Source organism: Coturnix japonica, chromosome 8, assembly GCF_054131305.1.
Source record: "Coturnix japonica strain WE chromosome 8, WE-NBRP24, whole genome shotgun sequence".
Taxonomy (NCBI): domain Eukaryota; kingdom Metazoa; phylum Chordata; class Aves; order Galliformes; family Phasianidae; genus Coturnix; species Coturnix japonica.
The window spans coordinates 20,837,760-20,864,077 of NC_140670.1; the positions used below are offsets into that span (position 1 = coordinate 20,837,760).

Here is a 26,318-nt window from a genome sequence, read left to right on the forward strand (position 1 = left end):
AAGTAAACTTCTTCTACATAATGATGTTCTCATAAGCAATATTTGTGCCATACTTAAATTTTACTTCGTTAACTTCATCTCCTCTTCAATTTCATTAAAATCTGTCCCAGCATTATTAAGCTTAGTGCTTGTTATATCCCTTCAATTAACTTGTTCCCTCTTTATTCTATTGCATCCATGTTAATCGCTCTTTGCTTACTGGAGATTATGTTGCTAATCATTCTCTGAAGTTCACAGCACTGAGTTTTTTCAGATTCATTTGCATTTAGAAAAAATAAAGGAGATTTGAAGTGCTATAAGTAGACGATACAGTTAGAGTGTAAAAATTTATCAGACAAGTGTTATGTGTTTCTTTTTTTATTTATTTATTTTCTGTCAGAACTCCAAAACAGTAGTGCAGTATGTAAAAGGAGAAACTGAAGCTTTATCTTTAGTAGTAGGAACTATCTTAATGGAGTCCTGGTGCATTTTTGGAAACAGAAATCACAGAATCACCAAGGTTAGAAAGAGTCCAACCATCCTTTTTTCTGGTTTTTATTTTTTGTTGTTGTTGTTGTTGTTTTTAATTCTTTATTACATTCCCAAATTTCCATATAGAAGTAGCTTATATATACATATTTTAAATTATTATTTATTTTTAAATCTGGAACTGTCTAACTGATTTTCCATCAGTGAGGAGTAAACAGAAGTACAAAATGTGATCAGAGATGAAAAATACCAAGTGCAGAACAAATCTTCCAATCCTTGCCTATAAAGGATAATATTTCTTTACCCGGTAAAATACTGCTTTTTGACACTATTCTCTTATACCTCTAGAAATTAAAAAAACAAAAACCTCATTTTTACTTTATCGGGCTTCAATGGATAAACATCTAGTAAAACCATCAAAAATAATATATGATATATAATGACTTGTTAGTGTTAAGAAGCAGTCCTATCATTAGTGTATTTTAGATCTTATTTTTCACTTCATCCTTTTCCCTCCTAACATAGGCAGTCAAAATCTGTGTTCTTATAACTCTATCAGAATAAAATTTAAGATGATTTTGATTTACCAGCGTCCAACGGGTTTCTTATTTCTTTATGCTTCTGCTTGAAATATTTCTTTGAAGGTTAATACACTGGAATTATTGACTTCCTTTTGGGAATTTTTTTTTCTGGTCTCCAGATTTTCAAAATATTATTACTGCAATTAACATGTAGTTGATGGCTTAATTCTCCTGTATTTGCTTCAAAGTCTACTGAATAACTTGTACCAAGCACCTCATTCATGGGATGAAACAACTGAGGAAACCTCCAGAAGTCTCCGCTCCTACTTCTCAGCTTAAGAAATCCCACAGATATTCATGAATTACTAATAAATGATTATTTCCCCAAAGTGACTGAGTATAACACAAGAACGATTGGCTGGCAAGCACACAAACTTTCCCCAAAAAGGCACAAGTTTGAGACGTTGTGCAAACCTTGTGGAAAGGTCACTTCTTTCTCTTGCTGCACAACCTGCGAGAAGGGAAACTGCAAGCAAGAGGCAAAACCTTCAGGCCACAGTAGACACAATGCTGCCATGATCCATTTCAGCTGGGTCTTGAGAAAAGCCTCGGGGATGAGAGAAAAGAAAAAGGAAACAAAACTGTGAATTGAGTTGTGCAGCTCTGGCATGACATCTGGAAGGATTATCAGCAGCAGGACCTTAGATGATGGGTAGTTTTTATACAAACCTGTATAAAATATATGTATATTTATATACATATATATAAAATATGTAATATATTTATAATTTATTTTATAAATTATTATTTATATGATATATATTTTTATATATTATAACATATAATATATTTTATAATTATATATTTATAATTATATTTATAATATATATTTTTATGTGTGTGTATATATATATATATATATATAATATGTATAAAAAACCTATAAAAGAAGGCCTGAGATGCAAACAACCATTAGAATACAACAGACACTTTCCATAAAAAACTATGTTTGATTCCTGCACCACTTCTTTGAGGAGACTTTTCTTGCTACCTCTGGTTGCCTACACTGGTGTTTTAGTTCAGGACACAAGCACACTTTGAAGGCAGTTTCCTCCTGCTTATCCCCACTTCTGTGCTTTGGTTTGCAGTACAGAACAGCCTCAGAGCACACTGATGGGATTTCTTGAAGGTGAAATCAAGTTCATGCTCTGTTCCAGGAATGTACCTAATGCCTTTCATAAGAAAAGGTAAGGAGCATTCATTCTGTGAGATTAGACTAGAGCTAGTCTGAAATTAAATACAAACACACTCCCCCTCACACCCAAAGCATGAGTAACAGATTTCTACAGCAGCACTTACTACCATGAAGTAATAGTTGAAACCTCCATTGGAAGGATATCCAGTCCTGAGCATCAGCAACTTCACACAACTGCAGTGAGGACTGCGCTGCACAAACTCCTCACACCTGCTCACAGCCACCCTTGCCAGGTAATCCAAGGTGGACAGACAGTAGACTGACTCTCCCTCTCAGGCCAGATTTCTAAACACATTAAAGTGCTGTATGTTCTTGCCCTCAAGCTTCTCTACACCAGCTTTTACATTTGACATAGTGGTGAGATCTAGGAAATATTTCCTTTTGTTCACCACCACCCTCACCTCTCCCTTTTCCTGAGGATATCAGATTAAAATCCAGGCAGAAGGAAGCCCAGCAGATACTCAGTTAATGTACTTGCACATTACTGAGATTCCATGTTTGGCAGGAACTCTTGGAAGCACCAAAAAACGGTGACAAAAGACCTCCCTTAAGGTACTCCCTCTCCCACTTTTACCACTACAGAATAAGCTACTGACATTTTTATACCTTATCTATGACTTCTTAGGCATTATGAGAATAAATTATCTGGCCATTTCTCTCACAACACTTTCAAGAAATCCAGTCTAATGTCTCTTCTTTGCAAAACTGTAATGAAAAGAAAGAAAACAATAATAACACTGTAGATAGATGTGAAAACACTCTAAGACTGAAAGGAAGTGCAGATGAATCATTGAGCCTTCCCTCTGCAGGTAGAGAAGTATCCATAAGCTACTTGAAGGATAGTATTTCACTACACTGACAATATTAATCTGAAACTGTATGACATTTAGTAGTTTATGGCTTTCCTACAAACTCTGCATCATCACTCCTCCCTCTCATTTTTCTCTTTTTCCCTCCGATATCTTCTCAAAAATAATAATATTGGAACCTTAAATTTATACTTTTCAAACTGACAGGATTTAGAGAATCTTTGCCTAGAGGACCAATGGCTTGACTCAGTAGAGTATTTGGAGTTGTTTTTTTTAATGTTCCTAAACACTGACTTTCACTTCTGAAAATCTTCAAGATGCATTTCACCATGTAATCTTAGAATTGTTTGAGTTGGAAGAGACCCTTAAAGGCCATCTGGTCCAACTCCCCCACTATGGAGAGGGACACCTACAGCACCATCAGGTGCTCTGAGACCCTTCCAACTTGACTTTGAATGTCTCCAGGGACAGAGTACCCACCACCTTTGTGGACAACCCTTGCCAGTGCCTCTCCAATCTTTTGTAAAAACTTCTTTATATCCAATCTAAATCCATCCTCTGTTCATTAGAAACCATTTCCCCTTGTCCAGCCTCAACAGATCCCACTAAAGTATGTCTGTCTCCTTCTTTCTGATAGCCATTCTTTAGATACTGCTCTCAGGTCTCCCCGGAGCCTTCTCTTCTCCAGGCTGAATAGCCCCAGCTCTCTCAGCCTGTCCTCGTAGGGAAGGTGATCTATCCTTTGGATCATTTTTAAGGCCCCCCTCTGGATGTGCTCCAACAGGTCCACATCTCTTCTGTACTAAGAACTCCACATCTGGACACAGTAGTGTCAGTATGGAGGTGATAGATTGAGCTCTCACAATACAACATGGACTTTGATTCCAAAAATCATTTTACCAAAAATCCAACCAGATTTTAACTTGTTTTCAACTGCACAACCAGAATAACAAATAGTGCAGATAAAACTGGCATACATTTACCTCTGGACCAGATGAGAGATTATGTCAACTAGGGTACTCTCTTCAGAAAACAGCTGCTGCAGTACTTCATTTATTGTCACAGACTTGGAAAAACTTTTCTTCTGGGTAACTTAAAATTTGTATTTTGTGTACCTTCAGGAACAGCAAAGCAATAAGGATTATCCAAAACAAAATATAAAAATAAAATTAAAAATTGATTTTGGCTTGGAATACTCAACCAATTACATACTACTGATTTCTCACTACAAAGAATAGGAATTCATCTCTCGCTTCTATGATTAAAATGAAGCAAGTACCAGGCTATCATCTTTCACAAGTCTGTATTGACATATTTGTGTCAGAATAATATGAGAAGGCTTCCCCTTTCTATATTCATAAAAATAAAATAAGATTTTATTCACCTTCAAAGGACAGAGAACTTTTTCTGCACTCTGAGTTCTTGCCATAAGTCTGTCACAACCTGAAGTTATCAGTCTCTCCAGGCCTATATTTTAAACACCTAAATAAAACATTTCCAACTGATGTGTCATGGGAAGAATTAAATTCAGACAAAAACCCATGTTTTAAGTCACTCAATACCTTTTTATCTTATTAGAATTTCTCATAATAGAAATTTTGTTACTCAAGTACCAGCTGCTATTGTCAGTTTGTATTTTCTCCATTTGGTTGCCATAAGGATTTATTGACAATGACTTTTGACTATATACTCCATCAAAATCCTGTATAAATATGGATCGTATTAAATAAGAGTAGCAATTTTTGATCGTACATAGATACCATAGAACTATCACATCCAGACTTCATTAGCTGTACCATTAAAGTGGTGTGGCCAAGATGGGCTTTTTCTGTGAAAATGTTATAGAAATGGACAACAATCATTGCACCAACAGCAGATCCAATCCCAGGCTAATGCTCCAGAGACACTCAATGAAGTGAAGAGCCCCGAACACACACAGGGAACAAGCAGCTTCCCTTAATGCCTGCAGCATGAATGCCATAAAATGTTTCAAGATCCTGCTACTGAATTCTGGCAAAGGAATTCAGTCTTGAATATTTCAGTAATAGTTTGCACATTGCCTGGGAAAAGACAGTCACAAAAGTTACAGAAGAGAAAAAAGCTTGCTGGTTTCCAGTGATTTAAGTTAAGTTTTAAGTTTCTTTTGTTTATGGTGGTTTTTTGTTTTGGTTTGGGTTTTTTAAAGCATAAACACCACTCCTAAATAGCCACGTGTTGTATTATCATTCAATTCCAAATGAGTTATGGGGATGTTCTACACAGCAGAATGCTGAAAGCTGCATTAGAAATCCCCCTCCAAGTTACTTTACAAATTGAAGCAATTGTCCAAAAAGCATTTGTGATTAAAGAATTGCCAGATTGAAGATTCCTTCTTTTCCTCTAATACCTCAGATTACTCCTTTAGGTTACAGTTATATTATAAGCTTATACCTGTTGCACAAGATACTATCCATCAATAATACAAAAAATAATCCTAGATTACATAAAGCTTTAACAGCAAGTTATCAGGCTGACTAATACGCTCTTCCAAACAGTTGTCATTTCAGCCAGTAAATAAATCATACGATTTTTACAGACAAGCCATACTCCTCTGCTCCTAAGCTCACTGGAGACTTGATTGAATACAATGTGAAAAGAGCAGACATCTAACTTTTTTAGCCCACCTTTGTAAATTATAGTATACTATATAGCACACTACTTTAATTGCTGCAAAAAGTCTAAAAAATTTTAGAAAAGACCAGGAGGAAATCTTTTCAATGTGGCTGAAAGGTCGCACTTCCTAGTACAGGAAAGAAACAGTGCCAAATTACAAAAAACACTTTAAAAAATAAAAAGCCACATAAAATATAGGGCACAGGGGAGGACTTTAAAAACAGTCGCTACCGAAACATTAAACTTAACAAGAAACTTAAAGATCAAAGGATAGTAATATTCAAATCACAAAGTTCTTCATGACTTTCATCTCTGCAATAAGGCTGCTGTGGAGTAACTTAAAGCTATAATGGTTTTTAGTAGCATCTTTTTTTACCCATACCCAGCAGCAAATAAAAATCTTCATGGCAGCAACAGACAGGGAAAACAGACACACAGTTAATTGCAGAAACATAAAAACATGCTGATTATTTTTAAACCGCAGATTCTTTTGCTACTATATTTATTTGGCTTCCTCTTTGTTGTCAATATTTTGAAGGTAAACAATGAGGGTTAAATGTGACAGGGAATTCAAATAATTGGGTAACAATAACAAATAGATGTCATTACAATCAGTGGATTTGACATCTCAAGAATTAAACCAGAATCATAGTATAAGGAAAAATTGAAAGCAGAAGTACTCACAGATGAAGTACACCTGGTGAACACGTTTGCCAGTGGCATGCCAGATGACACCTGGAAACTTTCCAGTGCGGAGTATTTCCAAATACAAAGTGTACTACTGCACAGTCAACAAACAATTATTTTGGTACTACAGCAATTCTACTTCTGTATTAAAGAAAACATAAGAGCCACACATGCACTAGTATACTAATAGATCAGCAGCTTCTACCCTTTGGAAAAGCATGGAGTCTCTTGGTAGTTCTGTGCCCTACCCCTAAAACACTTAAATAACACTTAACACCCAGATGAGACCAGTGTAAACATTCCAATTAATTCAAAGAACCTTTCCCAGTAAAAGCTGTATCAAAAGCTCAGTTTCTTGTTGAGCTTTTACAATATCCAGTCTGAATTTAAGAAAGGAGCTGTGATGGGTACTTCTTCCTATGTCTTCCAAAGGTTACTCATTCTCACCTACATTTTAACTTACGTTCCTACACTGAACACATTTGATCTAAACTCTCAGTGACTCTCTCACTTGTTTTCCAAATAAAATTATTTTGAGATTAGACATCTTTCTTCTTTGTAAAGACCTAGGGGACATGAGCAAAAAACTTCTTAATCTGGAATAAATAACAGAAATGTACAAGAAGAGATTTCAGTATATGACATGTGTTTTCTAGTCTTTAAATTATGCTTGAAAGTTCAAAATACATTTTAACAATTCTATTTAGTACTCTTTTTTTTCTCTCTTTTTTTTCCTTTTTTTTTTTTTTTTTTTTTTTCCAGTAGCAGCAAACAAAGGTAATACTGACTTCTTAACACTGATTTCCATTCCCTGCTTTTGGATCTGAGGCAGTACTATCAGTGCTCTTGTAATAATATCACACCAGGAACAGATGTTTAACTGATTATGCACTGTTATAATTAACTGCTTTTCAGTGACACAATTTTGGAACAGCTTTCTGGAATGTGAAAGTGCAAACTACTTTCTTTGTTCTGGATATCTGACAGTGTTCTTGGCCATGTTAAAATGAATGTTGATCTATGGAGTCCTGCTTGCCAAGTGATCCTGGTTACTCCACAGAACTGCCCCAGGCTATAATCATTCCTCCAGACTGTCTTCTGAGGATTTTACTGTTTCCATCTGGATCATGAATAAATGCAGTGAACAGCATCAAGCCATCAGGAGGAGCAGGTCAGACAGAATTCTGCTTAGATCACTGTCCTGTCTTTGACAGCAGTCAAGAGCAGATTCATAGATATAAGAACTAAACAAAAAAGCCCTGCAGGTAACATATGGAAGGGATGAACAAATAATTTTAATTCTTAGAAACTCCATTCCAATTATTTGTTGCCACCTTAGTCCTATAATATGTAAAATCTTAAATCTTGTCCTGCTATATGTTCTTTGGCATATAGCATCTGAGATGCAGATACATCACTCTTCTCTTACACAGGGGGAACAAGAGTTTTCTATTGTTACTTATGTTGACTACTGCTGAGCTGTCAGAGAACTAAGTTCAAAATCAAGTGCAGCCAGGTCCCTGGGCAAAAACAGTTCCACAGAAAGGTCTGCCCTCTCCAGAGGCTGGAAGGACCAAAACTGCTTTTCCCAGCATGTTCTTTACATGTACTACAGGGACCTTATCTCCCACTACAGAAAGTAGGGGGCTGGATTGGGTAGGACCATCACGATTGACAGATCCTCTAGTACTGACCAACCAAGTGGCTTCTGCCAAATGCTTAATGGGTACTTAAATGTTCCACCACCCATTGCTTTCAAATTAGTTTTCAACAACCCATTGTATCATTCAATTTTAGCAGAAGCTGGTGCATGATAGGGGATATGATAAATCCACTCAATGCCATGATTTTTGGCCAAAGTATTCACAAGGGAATTTTATGAAATGTGTCCCATTATCCGACTCAATTCTTTCTGGGGTGCCACATCACCACAGGACAGGGTCTCACAGGCCCATCGAGCTAGAAGTAATACACCCTTGTTCTGCCAGTCCCAGTCTATTTGAGCCAGTCTATTCTGGCAGCTCGATCTAGCTGATAGTTCTTTTGTTGTTCTTCAGTAGCCCAACTCTTGGGCACGTGAGCATCCACATGGCACACCTTTACAACCATATTCTTTATTTGGACAGCAATGTCTTTCCACAGTTCAGCAGCCCAAATAGATTTTCCCTCTGCTGCCTAGGTGGAAACCAGAAATACTAACCACTAGACCATGTGGGAAGATGTTGCTGTCTGAATAAAGAATACAGCCCACATTCTTCACCAAAAACTGTCACAGAGTTATCTAGATCAATCTATGTCAGTGACATGGGGCTCCCTGGCCTCCAAAAATGGGAACAGAAAAGGGAAAAGGGTAGTGAAATGGGAGCTGGGCTCAAGGAAACAAATAGAGCAGCAGCAATGATCTAAGGAGGAAAACTTATTTTACTAACTATGATATCAGAATGCGGAATAACACAATATAATACAATCTAATTTATACTGAGGCTAATAAATCAAGTAAAATAAGAGAGAGTTTTCCAAAGACAGAGAAGCCTACTTTGAAATTGAAGGCACTCGGCTTGGAAGCACACCCACCGCCCACTGCCAGGCAGTGAGATAAAGAAAGCAAGCGTTGCTTCCGTGATATATTTTCCTCTCTGACCATTAAGTCCTCTGGGACGTGTAGTTCTTCTCTGTGCTCCAAGTGATGTCATGATGTGGAATACCAATAGCAAAAATCACAAAACCATGACAAGATAGCTAATGGAGTTATTCACACATTCCAGACATCGATTCACATTCCCAGTCCTTCTCTGCAACCTCATTCTTTTAAGTACAGGCAAACTAACATTAAAAAATTATTTGCTTAGTGATCAATACTTTTTTTTTTTCCCCTTCCCTGCAGAATAATCACCCTACACTTCCCAAACAGTCCAAAAAAAGCAATTTGTAGAATAAACCAAGCAAGTGTTCCCCACAACCACATCCTCGGTCAGAGCTGGGGAACCCTTCAGTGGCAGAAAGTCCCACAGCATCCTCAGCAGCTTCAGGACAGCCTCTGACTGTAAACAATGGACACACTTGTCCAGACAGGGAGAAAGTGCTCAGCAGAGCATCTCTGATGACTGAGTAGTACCTCCTCCATGAGGCCCATAAATCTTCAAACTATTCACAGTGACCAATACAGTGAAGAAGTGATCCAAGTTCTCTTCTGCCAAAAGTGACAATCTGGTTGATGGTGCTTATGCATATTTCATCTCCATGTCTAATTATTTCCCCTTTCACGGTCAATTTGGCAGAGTCTAGGCAACATCAAAGAGGCAAAAGGTTTCCTAGAAAGGCCCAGGAAGAGGATTTTCATGACGACCAGTTCCTGGAAAGCAACTCTCATAATTTACCAGTTAAAAAACAACTCAACTATAAATGAAGAAGTCATCAGTATGGCAGGAAAACAGCAGGATGATGCACAGCAAAGTAACAGCTAAGAGGGAGCGTAGAAGCTTGGACTGTGACCAGAGACATGGATGAAACACAGGCTTCATGGCCAATCTACACAAAACAATTGATCATAGAAATTACTAATATCCCAAGTTGGAAGGAACCTGCAAGGACTATCGAGTCCCTGTGCACAAGGACAACACGGAAAGGCTCCATCAAGGAAGGCAGCATCCAACAAGGCTATTCTTCTAGATCTGTTAAGAATCAACCAATTTAAAATAAGGTTGTCAATATTTTTGCCTTTGTTTCTCACTTTGTTCCAAACATTCAGCCACTAAACAGGTACTTTTCCACTTCCAGTTTCTTTTAACTGATTCTTTCCAGACAGATTAATACACTGTCATCAGTTAGTAACAATCAGTAACAAAATTTACTAAATCACTATTGGCATATTCTAATCATAGAGCTGTGATCTAAGTGACTTACAGAAGAAAAGTAAAACTTAACAAGAGTGAAGCAGAGACTAGCAGAAACAATATGCTGAGCTCTTTCTGCAAAAGTAAATTGCTACCATCAATACCAATAAAAGCGATTTTAGTTGAGATGGAAAAAAAGAAGCCCAATCCAACAGCACTCTGTACATTTTAAAATCACATATGTACTCCAAATCCTATTTTCACAGGCATGCTGTTACTGCACTTTAATAGTTTTTCTATCATACCTTCCCTTTCCTTTCCACAGAACCAGTAACTAAGCAAAGCACAAAATGCCTCAGTGTACAAGGAAAAGTAAAGATTCACTTATTTTTAAGGAATACAGACAGAAGAAAGAAAATCTATCAATCTGCCAAGAGAAAACTAGGCCAACCAATGAGAAAGCTGGCTTTAGGCTTTTGTTCATTTTTCATTAATCCAAAATGTAAAAAGCTGGAATAGAGCTTATAGGGCTCTTTTTTTTCCTCTACAATACCAATGCATTTCCCCGTGGGTTGAGTTAAACGTAATGACTTCTGTTATGAAAGAAAAAGTTTTATCACCACTCTTTTCACAAAGTTAACCACAATGTTAATTACATAAAAGAAAGAATACTATTAATAGTATGAATTAATTTTATTTCTTGAAACTTCATCTCCTCCTTGACTTTCAGCTTACTGACAGTGATTAATGATAAGTAAAAGGACAACCAGAAAAGCACAGAGATGGGCTCTCCACTTAAAGAGTGAACATGGCCCGCTTTCCTGAGTCTGATAACCATGTCAGCTCTGGCAGAAACAAATTCCAAGGAAAGAGTTTTGAACTCTTCAAACTCAGACATAAACAGAAGGAGGTCATTCATTACCAGCATGTAGTTAAACTGTAGCACTTCTAGCCATGCGATGCTACAAATGCAGATCTGGGAAGGGTTCAGGGGAGTGCTGGACTACACAAAAGAACAATCCATTTTGGTAAATTAAACACACTTGAACTACGTCTACAAGATGGGCTGGAAACTGGAAGGTCCTTATGGGAAAAACTGCAGTGCTACTGTGCTCTAGGCGCCAGGCTTCCAAATGCAACAGGGACAGGATACTGGGCTACATGGCTATGGTATGGTCCAGGACAGCTACTCACATGTTTTTATCAAACATCCAGACTGCAGCAAATGAAAAGCTGCAGAAATGTAAACATTATTGGCATCCAGGTATTGTGTTTTTATAGATTTAAAAACTGAAAATTCAAGCAAAACAGCAGAGCAGCAAATGAAAAAAAAAAAAAAAAAAAAAAGATAGGAAAGGCAACTGCTCCAGTTCTTCAGTGTACAGAATCTTTATTACCTGCTACAATTTGAAAAACACCAACCAAATGAAAAAGCTTGCAGATTAAGAAGTGATTTGGAAACACCGACTCAACAAATAGTTCAGTGCCACCATTTTGACAGCTGCTTTCAGAGAAGGAAGAAATGAAAAAGAAAAAAAGAAAACAACAAGAAAAAAAGAAAAAAACAACCCCTGACTTCAGAGCTATTTAATAAATGATTACATAAGGGATTTTATTTGTTTAAAACAATCGCTCTGCCTCAGCTAAAGTAGTGATCTGGAAAGCCAGCATTAAAAAATTATTTGCTCTAATCTATTCCAAACTTGGTTTTGGCATCTAATCCCTCCTCATTACTAAATACCTTTATAACCAAATAACCGTAATGAAGATATTGAAGCAGTGTCCTCAGCTGTTCAAAGGTACACACAGGAAAAAAACAAAAAACAACACAATTCTAACAGCATTTAGGGTCACTGAAGCAGTCAATTTCCTTACTCTTATTAAGAATATATGAAAAAATACGGAGGATAGTTTCTTTACTTAGTCCAATTACCAATAACTGCTGTCTTATCTATTTTTAAAAAAATAAAAAAGATGTTGGAGCTAGAGAGTAAATTGCTGACTATGTCAAATTGTTTTGAAGACCACTATATGGGAAAATTTATTAATGGACTAGTTATTAAATATAGGCATAAATTAATTAATAAGAATTGTTTCAGAAAGAATAGCTAATTAGAGACAGATTTGTAATGACAATCAATAAGCATGAAGTATTCTAAAGCAATAGCTTCATTTGCTCTATATTCACAGAATTAGAATTTATTACATTAATTTAGAATTTATGGTTTGTGAATTTATATTGTTGACTCTTTACATTGTTATATATAACAAGGAACTTTGGAGAAAGTTGAGAGAATTATGAATTTTACAACAATAAATGACATTTCTCTGTGGGCTTTTTCCACATTTCAAATGTGAAGAATTTCAGTATTCATCCTTTCATTGAGGAAATAAAGACAAAGAAAAGCATGTGAAAAATTACCATCCTTTTTTAGCAGATCTCATTGTTTCTTTTTTCTGTTTAAGCTAAAGGCATTCCCTCTATATCTGCTACAGCTTCACGAGGAAGCTATATGTCAAGCGAGTCTTTATTTTACACAGTCATCAATTGGCATTCATTTAGTACACATTAAATTGTACTAATAAATAAAACAAATGCCAAGTATCTATGACTGACATAACTTTGTTTTCTGATATTTATACCTCAAATGCTGCCCGCCTCTAAGCTTCCTCAGGTATACAAAAATAGGTCCTAAAATCCTGAAAATTTAATGTGACACTATAAGCATCTCTTACTGAAGAAATGAAAGGAAAACAAAGGAAATACCAGGCAATTTAAAAATAAATAAATAATGTTAAAATTACCCTTACAGATGGCTTCCCAACAGCAGGAAAAAAGTAGAATCATAGAATCATTTGAATTGGAAGAGAGCCCAAAAGGCCACCTAATCCACATCCCCTGCAAGGAACAGAGACACCTATAGCTGCAGCAGTTGCCCAGATCCCCATCAAACTGACCTCAGGTGCCTCCAAAGAGGGGGCATCCACCACCACTCTGGGCACCTTGCTTTAGTGCTTCATCATCCTTACTTCAAAAAATGTTTTTCTTACAGGCTGATTAACTCTGAGAGCTTACTGTTACCAAATGCAGAGAAAAAAAACAGCAGAAATTCTTACATGCACCAGTGGTTTAACAGCTACCTGAATACATGGTGTTGTAACTCCCACAGCTTGATTCCATTTTCTGAGCACCGCGTAATCTAAATTCTGTTAAACAATCACATTACTGTACTTTGAAGAGGTACTAGAAGCATTATATGACAAAATCCCATCCTTTCTTATTTACATATAACTACCTTGCTACAGATGAGATACCTAAACAGGGCCTCCCACAATAAATAAATCTTATATGAGAAGTTGGTACATCCAATCCACAAAAAGAGTGTCTAACAAAAAATATGTCTTGAATGACAACATTCATCACAGATGGAATGCCATGTATTGTTTTATTGCCATGAAAACATGTTGTTTTTCTAAAAGGCTTATTTAATAGAGCAGTGTCAGTCAAGGACCTGGGCCGGGAGTGAAGTTTGCAGGAATGACCACACATTTCTGAGCAGTGAAAGATCATGTATTTTGACTGTGCACATCTTCTGCATCCCATCCTTTGTGTGGATGGGAAGTCATGTTTTTTGCAAAATGAGTATGGATTTGTCAGCAGGTACAGACATTGCTGAGAACAGTTAATTAACATGATCTAGTTTAAGATGGAGCTATATGATAAACTTAGCATGTGAATAATGCTAGCTATATCACAGGAGAAAGGAATGCAATCCCATAAGTTTAGATTTGCCTACATATTGAAAAGTTTAGTTTTCTGGCTCAAGAACTGCAACAAGAATAACAGCATTTGTCAAGATTTCATCTTATATCATTATAATTACTTGTGTTATACACATTTCACAGTTTTGGAAGGATGGTTGCAATACTGTTTGAATGCTGTCACAAAGTGTAGAGAAGCCTAGAAATTAGACTTCTGTTCCCTTCTGAGCAATATACAGTTCTAGGGTTGTGAAGTAAATCTGACCATCACATTTCCCTCCAACTATCAGCAACATGGGCAGCAATTCAATATGAAAACACTGCTTGACACAACCACATTCAAACTTCTCCATTCTGCTGGCTGCAGTTCTAATGATAAACTCTGTTTGGTTCTGCGTCCTTACATTTTTCTTCTTTGAAAGTTGTGTAATAGGATCAATTCCATCTGCCTGGCCCCAATTCCAGGCAGTGTTGAACTCCAAGGCTTAAGTCAGATCTCTCTGAGGACATATATCCTCACTTATTTCAGTTCCAATCAGTAAGTTCAGAAGAAATGAACAAGTCAAGGACCAAAGGTAATGAGGGAAGATGTAATGGAGGATTTTAGAAAGATCTGGAAAGTCATAAAAGACCAGAAAATAGGTGGAGACTGTGAGCTGGAAACAGCAACACACACCAGTGAAAGTGCAAAAGCTAGTGGAGAAACGAGTGCATGTGGGAAAGTGCGAATGGAGCATACAGAACACCAAGAGAAGAGCTGATGAGGGAGACAGGTGTAGCTCGCTTTTGTTTTTCATTTTCTTACATGCCTTTATAGCAAAGAATAGTGTGTATTACACATCAACACTGAATACAAAAGGCACAGGTGAGAAAGTAACAACAGAAGCAAAGTGCAGAATTACAAGGTTTTAAGACTAACAGAAGATGGTTCCACGCGCATAGAATGCCCCATGAAAGCCAGAGAATTAACCAGGATGCACAGTAGCAAGCAAATACAAGGTGAGCTAGGCAGTTTGATTCCTCAGTATTGGCAATGTGTATTTTCTTCAGTGCCAGTACATTTTCTTTTTGCACCAGGCTGTTAGCACGCTCCCTTCGAGGAACCCTTCCTAACATTTCAGTATACTTCCTTTGAAGTTTCTATAAAATTGTATTGAGAAAGTTCTGAACACATAGGTTATGCTTTTCTGCCTTCCCTCTGCTCTCACATAAGTTGATACTACGCATGATGAAGTGCAGATATCCAAGGAACTGTTGCCTGGGAAATTATGCTACATTGAAATGCATATTGTTTTCCTCAAATATATGCTTTTCGTCAAATTTTCCAAGCCTGATTTTGTTACCAGTAGCTTTATTTTCCATCTGTGATTTTGTTCATTCTTTTCTCAAGTTACCTAACAGTATTGATTTGGAAGGTAAAGGTTTATCTATAAAATGTTCACTAACACACCTTCTGGAGTAATCTACATCATAACATAAAATGGAGAGTCTTATGAAGAGACGCCACTTTGGTTGTTATTAGAAGGAAGAAATCACAGTACTTCTGCAATAAACTAGGGAAATCATAATTGTTATTAATTTGGAGGCTTTGACTCAACAAATTTTTCAAAAACTATGATACCTTACTAACATAGAAAATCACTTCACTGTGTGTTATACAAATACTCCAATATATACAAAGAACTTGCACACCAGTGCCTTTCTACCTCTATGAGAATTTATTACCAACCATTTGAAATGACAGACACTTACCAAAGTAAGGCTTAAAATGCAAGTTTAAAAGAATTTGCTCGCTTATGCATATCTATCAGCAAATCTGAATTCCATATGATCTAGAAACAACTCTCAGGTTTTTGTAAAGATTAATAGGTCTGTGAGTGTAATACCCATAAACCACTGGGTGTTTACTTCATTGGCAGAACAGTTCATACATTTGACATACTGCTGTTCGGATAAGATTATATCTGACTAAGAACAGAAAAGAAACTGTCAACAAGGCTGTAAGACCATAAGAGAAAATGCAAAAGCAGTTTTCATATGACTAAATGTACCTTCAGAACACTCCCAAATCAGTCCCAGGCATGAAAACACAGTTGGAAATGATTTTAAGAGAAGGGTGAAGAATGGCATGCTGCCACAAAAATAAGAACCGAGCCTGAACTTTCTCTGTATTACGTAATTTCCGAAGTAAATGGAAAAAAATATTAGTATTATAAACAACACAGTGTTTTTAGCCAATTTAGTTTGGGGAAGTCCAGAACTAGACAGCAAACTTGCAACTGACCAGAGTTAATCGGAGCCGATTAACGCAGCACACGCTCAACCTTTTCATTCTCCCACATGCTTTTGAAGCTGCAATGTTTTTTTACAACCTATATGGAAGATGGAAAAGGAGAATGCTTAGAAATCTATTTTCTTCAGACTCAAAAAAAAAGGAGCACAAATAAAGATTTTTGATAGTAATAAAGCGGTGAAATTCAAGCTGGCACCAAATTCTGACTTTCATGTGCATGAAGGAAGTGTGTAAGCTATATTTTTTTGTGTGTGTATCTGTATATATAAACACATGTGCATATACACAGAAATTTCCTACAGGATGTTAGAACCCAATCGCTGCCTCAGTACAGACAGACTGCCCTTGAACTTACAGATTTATGCTGGTTCTGTACTGCAAAAGCAGGAGTGAAGAACCTAGGGGTGGATTATGTGAAGTGTGGCTGAATACAACAGCTGCAAAATACATTCTGACAGAGGGCCCCAAGTAGGGCACACTTTGCACAAGCATGCAGTGTTCCTTGGCTACTTCTGCCCAGTACTGGCAGTACCTCTGGGTCTGTATGAATAGCAAAGGAACAAATGGGCTTCTAGAGTCACAGGTGTTAGCAAGACCATTATAGAACAGCATCAGTTACATGTGCGATTTTGAACATCTGAATGACAGAAAAAAAGAGAACATATAGGAATACTAAACTTCATGTGCTTCATGTTAGTAAGATTTTCCAGCCCCTTCCCTTCTGACCATTAGAACTGTTATTGGACAATTATTTCCCCTTCTGCACATCTCTCTCCACCATGCTATTACCCCCTCATCACCTCACCTCTCTTCATGCTGTTACAGGGTTTTGAGAAGGGAAAGAAAAACGTATCTTGAGGAAATATTTCAGTTTTTCTTCTTCAAATAAAACTGCAAAGAAGAAAAAAAGTGCCACATTACCAAATCTAAAGAACTGCCCACTTTAAAGGCTGACAGTATCTAGGTCCCAAGGGGCAGCAACTCACACAGCTTCCTATAATGGGAAATTCCACATCCATAAATCCCTCTCTCCCAGGCCATCACATCAGATGAGAGTACCTGCACTTCAAAAGCAAGATGCTGTTGCACATACATATCTTCTAATCATTAAAACAAAATGGATTTTAAGAACATTAGGGTAACTGACAAAAAAAAAAAAAAAAAAGAAGAAGAAGAAAAGAAAGGTAGTGATGTGCGAAATCTCTCCCTGCTACAGGCAAACGTGGTCAGCAGCTAACCAAATTATACCACCTCATAAAACCCCAACTTCATTTAGGACTTTTTAATAGGTTTCAGATATACACTTAACACACACAAGCACGGCTACCCTCCTGTCTATCTCAGAAGTTTATTTATATCTCTGGAATGAAACTAAGTGTAAGATACAGCAAATTTCCCAGCATGCAACAAAAAAAGAATTATGCTTCTATACTAAATTACCAAATTAACAAACCATTTAATACCAGCAAATAACTTTATCTGCTTCCAAAAATTCTCACCTCTTTCCTTCCCACAGTTTTCCTCAGAGAAAGTTACCTTGAGAACTTAAAGCACCAGGAGGAGATGTGGCATTTTTTTCAATCTTTGACATTTACGAATTAACCAAAAGGGAAAGAACCTCAGCATTTATGGAATTTTGAATATCATCTATAAATAAAGCTCTGTCTGCCTAAGCAGAACCTTTTTACCCTCCTTTCTTATTACGATTTCCACTAATGCCCATCGATTGGCTTTGCTAACAGTAAGTTGTACTTCGAAGTGGTCAGAGTCCTTCACAGTACTGACACACAGACAAGCTAATTGGAACTCAGGCATCCTCTCATCAGAAATAACATGAAGAAAAATTAATGTTTTCAGTTATGGTATTTTGTGGCCACTCCAGTTAAGCCATGAAGGAAATTTATACTAATATCTAAAGACTTCTCTACTGTTTTCCTTTTATCTTAGTTTTGCCTTTCCCAAGCATTCCTCTCAGACCTTCCATGTCTTCTGCATCAATTTGCTTTATGATAGGAATTTCTTTCACAAGAAACAGACTTTGTTTTCTAAGAGCTTTTGGAAAAAGCACATATAAATATGTATACATCCATCAATAATGGAGCAGGAAACTTGGTTTTTATTCTTTTTTTTTTTTTTTTCCTGGTACTTTGAGTGAACACAGGAAGTTAACTAAGGTGAAAAACTCTGTGAAAACCTTTACAATGAGAACTACCCTACATTCTTTAAGAATCCAGTTATTTGGAAACCAGCAACAATACATGAGACCTTACACCACTAAAGAAAAAAAAAAAATCAAGTTTTAAGATGGGGAGATAAAACTAATGAATAATATTTTTTCTTCGTTCTTCCCTCAATTCTTGCTTTGTTTGCTTTGGCTAACTTAAAGTCTAAGCTCTTAGGGACAAAAAAAAACATTTTTTAGATATATTTTTACAGAAAGATGCTTACATTAACTAAATCATATTTATGTATCTTAAGCTGAAGTAATATGGAAGTGTAAAACTCAGGACTGGATGTGAAAAATATACAGTAATATAATAAGTTAGAATAAATAGCAATAGACATGACATAAATGAATGTGACATAAAAGTAATTTGGGGGCAGAAAAGCGGGGTGAATGTTGCTTTCAGAAGGCTTGCTAATGTTTGGGAAGCACTCTGAGGATGGAAATATGCCTGCTGTATGGATTATGCCTATGGGTTTCCACTGGAGTCATGTAGCCCCATTCTGAAACTGAGAATCTGAGGAGTTTGAGGAGTTGGAGAGAATTTCAGAATCAAAAATAAACACACAGATATAAACGTGAAGAGTCATATAGAAGAGTTGCTATGACCATATACTACCCTAATTTTTTTCCCGTCTACAATGACATTTAAAACAACAGACATACCCAGGCATATCTGTGGGCAAAATTTGTAAAAATAACAACCCCGCTAATATGTTAGACTTCTTTTTTGAATTGGGAGGGAGGGAAAATAATGTTGCTATGAGAAACTGACGACCTTTATAACTTCAAAATATATTCTGCTCAGTTATATCAAGAGCTGTAATGAACCGGTAACTTCTAAGAACTATAAGGTTAAACTCTTTGGCACCATTTGACAGGAAAAAAAAAAGAAGTACAGCTAGTAAGTAACTTATAGACATACAGTCACATGTATGTGGAATAATGCAGAACAAAACCTAACTGATAATCCCTGAAATTTCAAACTGTAGGAAGCCTGCACTGCAAGCAAAGTGGCAAACCCGGCCTTATTCTGCATAGCCCCGGCTTCAGCAACTCAACCGAAAATTTAAACCTAACACTTTCATTAGTACAGAAGAGGAAAAAAACTGCAGTCGGTCTTTTTCTCTAGTGTTACACTTCAACAACCCAACCACACGATTTAGAAATAATAATTTCTAAAATACTGGTTCATTGTAAGAATTCTCATGTATTCGGCCATAAAGATGTGGCTGAGAAAACTATTACTGTGGGGGGATGTGATCCTTCCTCATTGGGTCTACACCCACAGAGAGGAATCTGGGGAACTCCCAGAATTTTGTGAGGCCACAGCAGCATCCTTCATGGAAATCAAGAAAAGAAACTCCTTTCTTCTGCCTCCTCGCTGATATACAAGGCACAGCGATATCTCTTACAAATCAATACAGCTTAGAATTCCTTTTAACAAAATGCACATAAATACTTTGTGATGTTACAGCTTTTTTTTTTCCTTTCAATCCAGATCAAGCATTTGAATCCCATTTCTGGAGAAGTAAAATACTAAATAAAGCCAGTAAAACAGAACAAACCTCTTTGTGTGGTTTTTTGTTGTTGTTGTTGTTTTTTAATATAAATTAAAGGGGTAGGAATAGTTCCTCTATCAGCTCATATTTTGATTTTATTTCTAGTGTTGTGCTGCAGTACTGGGAGCACTCAGGTAGCACTGAATGGCTCTAGTATTCATCTGATTCATATGATTTCCAAGAAACTACATGTGCTTCCCCACTAGAAATAATTGGTCCCAACTGGTCAAGAATACGCGTTTCTCCAGTGACTCCATGCTAGTTTATGTTAAGTCAAGACACTGTCTACAAAATTCCAGAACTTCTTTCTGCAGTGCTACCTTTGGTGCATAATGTCATAAAGTGCCAGAATCACTGAGCCTGGCTGAGGTCTGTGGTCAGCTGGGTGAAAAAAATCATTACACTAACAAGTCATAACTTCTTATATTTGCTGGCAAGCAACATTACCAAGCACGTAAATGAAAACTTAAAGAACTACAACTTTATCTCTTAATGGCTGAAGAGATACAGCAGAGTTAACTGCTCTGCAAAAATATCATAGGAGTTAAGTTTGGCTTTAACTTCCCCTTCCAAAAGAGAAGCAACATCCCTATCTGATATATATGAAGACGATTTAATCTGCCAAAAAAAACTACTATTCATTACACTGTTTTTTAAAAGCATTGCTGCATCTGAACGTTCATTCCTTTATTCACCTCTATATTTCTTAATATTTAAAGCAATCCAAAAGGTTATGCTCCATATGTTAAAGTTCTCTTTCTCTCAGTGGGCCCATAAAACTGAATGGGAATAGGCAGTGTCTACTGCAGTATTCTCTTTTGCCTAAGTCTTCCATGCAGCTACAAAAACAAATCTAAGAGCGGTGCTGTTTGAGCTTTTTATCATTACTTTTTTCAGCTGGCCAAATCTCACAAGTGTAATTCCATTCATCAAAAACAGCTTCTCCTGGAAAATCTTTGACACATTCAATCAACTTGTCATCTGTATGTTCCAACTACTGAAAATTATTGCATCTCTAACTCCGATTCTAACTTTTTCCTTTTTATCTTCAAGACTCAGCATTAAATTTGCTTTTTGAGGAAGAAAAAAACTGAGACAGTAAGAGAAAGGCCATACATTTAGGTGACACAATGTATTGCGTACTTCTCTGAGTCAAACCCAACGAATAAAACCAAGGGCGCCTGTGTTTCGTCCCAGCTAAGTACAGCTAACCAGCTATCAGGTCACAGCTTTCTGTAAGTTAGTTTAAAAAAATAACCTTCTTAACGAGTCTGAACAAGCATCACCTGAAATGTATTTATTCAGGGTGAGAGCAACATGTTTGCTTTTGGTACCCTGATGCACAGATGCAAGTGAGCAAATCCTCCCACCTACCACTTCACACGCACCACCTCCTCTATCCATCTTTTCTCACTTCTGTTTCCAATTGAGTTTCTTTTCATTGCAGTGAATACATACTTCTGTTGATCCTTTGGTCAGCTGGATTCATCTACTGGTACTTAGTCAAAGGAAAAGCTTCTTTAAAAAAAAAAAATCCAAATACAACTCTGTAAATCAATGTGTAGGAACAAAAGCCTTTGTAGATACAGTGGGTGTAAAAGTTTCTGCAGATCTTTAACTAATGAGAAAAAAAAAGTTTGTGTCAACATTTTTTACACTTTTGGGAGTCTGTACTATAAAGCCAGTTATATAAACCACAAAAGTAGGAGTGAATTTACCACCAAGGTCAAAACTTATGTTGGTGTCATAAAACGATTCTTAAAAAGTCTATTAAATTTAGCTGGGAGTGTAGTTATTACATCTTGTGCATTAACAAGCAAAGCCCTCCCGGATGAGCAATCAGCACACAGCTAATCAGCACCAAGTCACTCAGCAGTCAGAGCTGGAGCTGAACTGAAGCATACGCAGCACATCTGCACATTTACAGCATGGGCTCCCCAGCTGTTATAAATTACTATCTTTACCAGTTGTCTCCTAAAAGCGTTGACTTAAAGAAAATGCAGTGAACAGTAGAGATGTTCACAGCAAGAATTGTCAACAGAAATAAATTCAACAGTGAAAGAGCTGTTGGAAATGTGCACACTCTAAAGGGTGAGAATCACAGACCTGTAACTGCTTGGGTCCTTTATAGGGACATTACTTTCACCTACACTTGGCAATACAGTCACAAGTTCTGCCAGCACGCGAACAGCACACTGCATTTATTCAAGTCTGTGCAACAGGCAACAAAATAGCATCATCTATTTCCAAGTGACTTGAAATAATAAATAAAGAAGCAAAGCATCGAACTGTGAGTCACTCTGAGTTACAACTCAGAACAGTATTGGAGAGTTGGTGGTTTCAATTGGTTATACACAAATCATTGGTAGGAGAGGAGATGTCAAGTCCCAAACTTTGTTTAGAAGAGGGGAAAGCTGCTTCATCTCACAGCACGCAATTCGCCAGCATCGTTCATTCAGCGCTGGGACACTCAGTTCATTCTGCCACCAGCAGAAAGGTGCATCGGCGAGCTCCATCGGTTTTGCCAGCACTGACATTTCCCAACCCACCGCACACAGCAGCATGCAATTGACAGCAGGGGAAGCCCAACTACCCAGCTCGACTATAACGCCAAGAAGTATTTCCAAACAGAGAAAGGAAAAAAGAAAAAAAAAAAGAAAAAGAACCTCACATGTACTTTTAAACAGCCGGGCAGGGCTCGGAGCTGTTTCTGCCGGCCCTGCGATAGCAGTACGACCGCGCCCAGGGGTCTCCCCGCGCCCCGCATCCCTCCCACCGCCAGGTGCGCTGCCCGCGGGCCGTACTCACAGGGACACGGTGCGGTTGGGCAGCACGGCAGGCTGCAAAGTTTCCACCAAGTCGCCTCCGCTGCAGACCACTTTGATGCGCAGAGCCGGGCGGCCGGGCCCCTTGGCTCGCTCGGCGGCGCAGAGGCAACGGTCCACGATGAGGTCGGGGCAGTTCCTGCTGCCCCCGCACAGCCCCAGCACGGCGGCCACCAGGCAGAGGCGGCGGCACAGCCCACGCATGCTGAGCCAGCGAGCGAGCCCCGGCCGCCGCGCCGCGCATGGCACGCACCGATCCGCGCCGCTCCGCGGGCAGCGAGCTCCCCTCCACGCCTCCCGCGCCCACCCCGCCCCGCCCCGCCGCGCCTCTCGCTGCGGCCGGCTCCGCTCAGAGGGACCCCCCCCTTCCTCCTCCTCCTCCTGCGAGAAGCCGCCGCTCCTTTCCTGCCGCAGCCCGGACCTCCTCCCGCCGCCGCGTCCACCCGCAGCGATGCTGCACCCAGGAGTTGGGAAAGAGGTGAAAAATGCCGTGGGTTGGGACCCTGGCGGGGAAAATCCTCAGCTATCCTATTGGCTGTAAGCAAAACAGCGCACGCACCTAAGTGAGAAAGCTGGCTTTCCCATCACCGATACTGACAGGCAAAGGTCACAGCACAGACCAAGAGGGAGCACAGGACTCCAGCCAGCACCCAAGCTACCGTGCAACTTCAAGTGACTGTCTGAACGCAGTGCGATCAGTGGTCAAAAGGTGTTCCATCATCCAGGTCAATAAGCTGCTTTCTTCATTTGCATCTGTATGCTGATGGCTCTCTGTGACTTTGGAGCTCCTCGGTAGTATTTCACGTAATGCAAATAGCAACTCTTAGCATGGATTTTCAGTGACAGCCGTAGGCTGCCCAGTCTTCTTTCATGGTTCATTTTGTTTGTTTTGATGAAAGTCAACCCCCAACTTGGTAGGATGAGAGGTAATGGCTCCAATTGCACCAGGGATGCTCAAGTTGGATATTAGGAAGACTTCTCCAAGAGTGGTCAGGCACTGGCATAGTCTGCTCAGGAAGGTGGTGGAGTCACTGTCCCTGGAGGCATTCAAGGATAGATGTAGCACTGAAGGACTAGGTTTAGTGGGCACTATGGTTGGTAGGTGGATGGCTGGGCTAGATGATCTTAGAGCTTTTTTCCAACCTTAACAATTCTATGATAATCTGTTATTCTGTGATTATATGGTTCTATGAACAAATCCTTCAGCTTGGAACAGGAACTTCCATTTTTAATGGGCTTTTACAAAAAGAATTTATTCCTTGCCCTGTTTTGCTCAACAGGGCCTCACAATGCACGTTTTCAGAGCAGGATTTGGGCCAAAGTTAGCAATACTCTACTGTGGCTGCAAAGCTATTTTAAGAAAATACTGTTTTTTAAAAACAATATTATATTATTGTCCCTGGGGGAGGATTTGTCTTGAACGTTTACAATGCCTGTTATCACTGTGTTCCAATACCTAAGTGGAGCCTTTAGGCACTAAGTTTATTACTAAGTGATAGAAGGATTAGCACTCCTGTGAAATTCCCGGCTAACAGAAACCTCCTTTTTCTGCACAGCTGTTGATTTAAAGAACCATTAATATTACAAACTCTGCTCTTTTATATTTGAAAGCAAAGTTGAGTAGGGCATACTGGCAGACAGCAAAACAGTGTTACATGAGACCACTCAGCACTCTGACGGTTACATTCTCGTCTTCCTTATCATAAAGGAAACCTATATAGCACTTCAATTTCTAAATGTGCTTTTTAACTTCAGAAAATTCTCTCACCTACACAGTTTTTAAGAGCACAAGTGGAGAATCCCTCTCCGTTGAGATCTAGCATAGATCTCATTTGGTGTTAACCTTATTGAGCAATGGAATTTTACAGTCAAACTGAGCCTTAAGCACATGCTACCAGAATTTTAACATTTTTTTCCTAAATCACTGATCCTGAAAGTTTTTAAAGAATATTGTTTTATTAAAGAACAAGAAGAGTTACACTCACATTGAAGCCATCTATTGAATCCTGCATTAAAAATGAAAAAGGAGCTATTACTCCCAACATTAGAGATGAAAGATAAGGGAGAGATACTACCTCACTTTCCAATTCATTTCACCCTCTTGTTCTCACTTTATGATAAAAACACTTCACCCCTCTGCCCCCCTCCCTTCCCCCCCCCACTTCAGTTACCATTAAATATGAAAAAGTGTGATCATTTTAGGGTAGCACTGATAGTTTTGGTTGGGCTTTATCTTTAAGGACTTTTCCAACCTGAGGAATTCTATGATTCTGTGATTTACTAGTACAGATTATGTTCCTGTCCTGAGATCTCACATTCCAAACAAAGGTCAGATTGAAAATAAAACCCAGGCACCAAAAATCTCACTGCTGCTTCAGGTAATACAGTGGCCAACACAGCAGAACTCATCTGCAGCTACTGGTGGCAACTGCCCAAGCTCCCAGCCTTCAGAAGGTGAAAAAACAGAATTATGACTTTGTGATGTATGCTAAAATTGAAGACACTGGAGGAGCTGAGGTGTCTGTGCAGTTAAATAGGCACTCTTTGAGGATTCTCTAATTTACAGTTGGCTTTTGGCCTTTCAGTGTCTCTGAAATCTCTATATTTGCACCACACTATTGCGCGTGTATTAAAAGAACACTTCTAAATACCACTTCTCGTGTTTTTCTCTCTGTCTTTGATCAGCACCCAGCATGTGATATGAGCTGGTCTCTGTTTGCTCACATAACCAACCAACACTTCTTCACAGTTAATCTTTTTTGCCTTAGTTGTTTGATTCAGTCGCAAGAAAGACAGTGACTTTCCTTTGTATTTTTATTTTTGTGTATCAAAATTGTTGAGGATTTTTAATAGGTATATCTTGGTGTGCTGACACCACCATGCCCTTACAACAGTACTTGAGAAAGGAATTTCAGCCTGTGGAGATGTGTAGATGTTAAAAGGAATGTAAATAAATTTAGAAAGATAATCCTAAAATGGTATTAGCCTGAATGAAGATAGATGACATAAGAAGGAATCGGCAGTAGAGATGCAGGAGATTCACTGAACTTCAGGTTTACGTTACATTTAGACCATGTTCCCAAGCACAAAACAGCAGCAGCACCTGCTTAGCATCACAGGACATTACACAGCAATTAAGTAACAAGAACGTGTTATACAATAAAAGGAAATATGGGGAGGCAGAATATAAATAAGCCAATTTGAATTTTGTCAGGATTTCAAAATCGTATGTTAGTATTGGAAGAGAGCCATGGAAACTTTAATAGCCACAAACCATCAGGGCTTTTGTTTTATTTCTTATCCAGAAGTTGGCACTCTATCAGCCCTTTAATGCCTTGAACATTGACCCTTTATTGACAGCAGAGAAATGGCTCTCTCACCCCATTTCCTCCAGCACCCCAGTATTCCATCACTGCTAACCAAGAGC

At 38.3% G+C, this 26,318-nt stretch overlaps 1 protein-coding gene across 3 annotated transcripts in view; it reads right to left on the reverse strand.

The window, feature by feature from the left end:
- LOC107316088 (adhesion G protein-coupled receptor A2) overlaps window positions 1-23,211 on the reverse strand; it is a 247,657-nt gene extending 224,446 nt beyond the window's left edge. Inside the window, exon 1 of one of the 3 annotated variants that reach the window (XR_014948908.1) lies at window positions 22,875-23,207. Coding sequence is in view for 2 of the 3 variants with exons in the window: in XM_015867228.3 (XP_015722714.2) it covers window positions 22,875-23,095 (221 nt within the window). In the remaining variant the exon portion in view is untranslated. Of the gene's footprint in view, window positions 1-22,874 lie in introns of all 3 variants that reach the window. The other 2 variants (XM_015867228.3, XM_085555214.1) reach the window with 2 other exon arrangements.
- Between the last annotated feature and the right edge of the window lie 3,107 nt (window positions 23,212-26,318).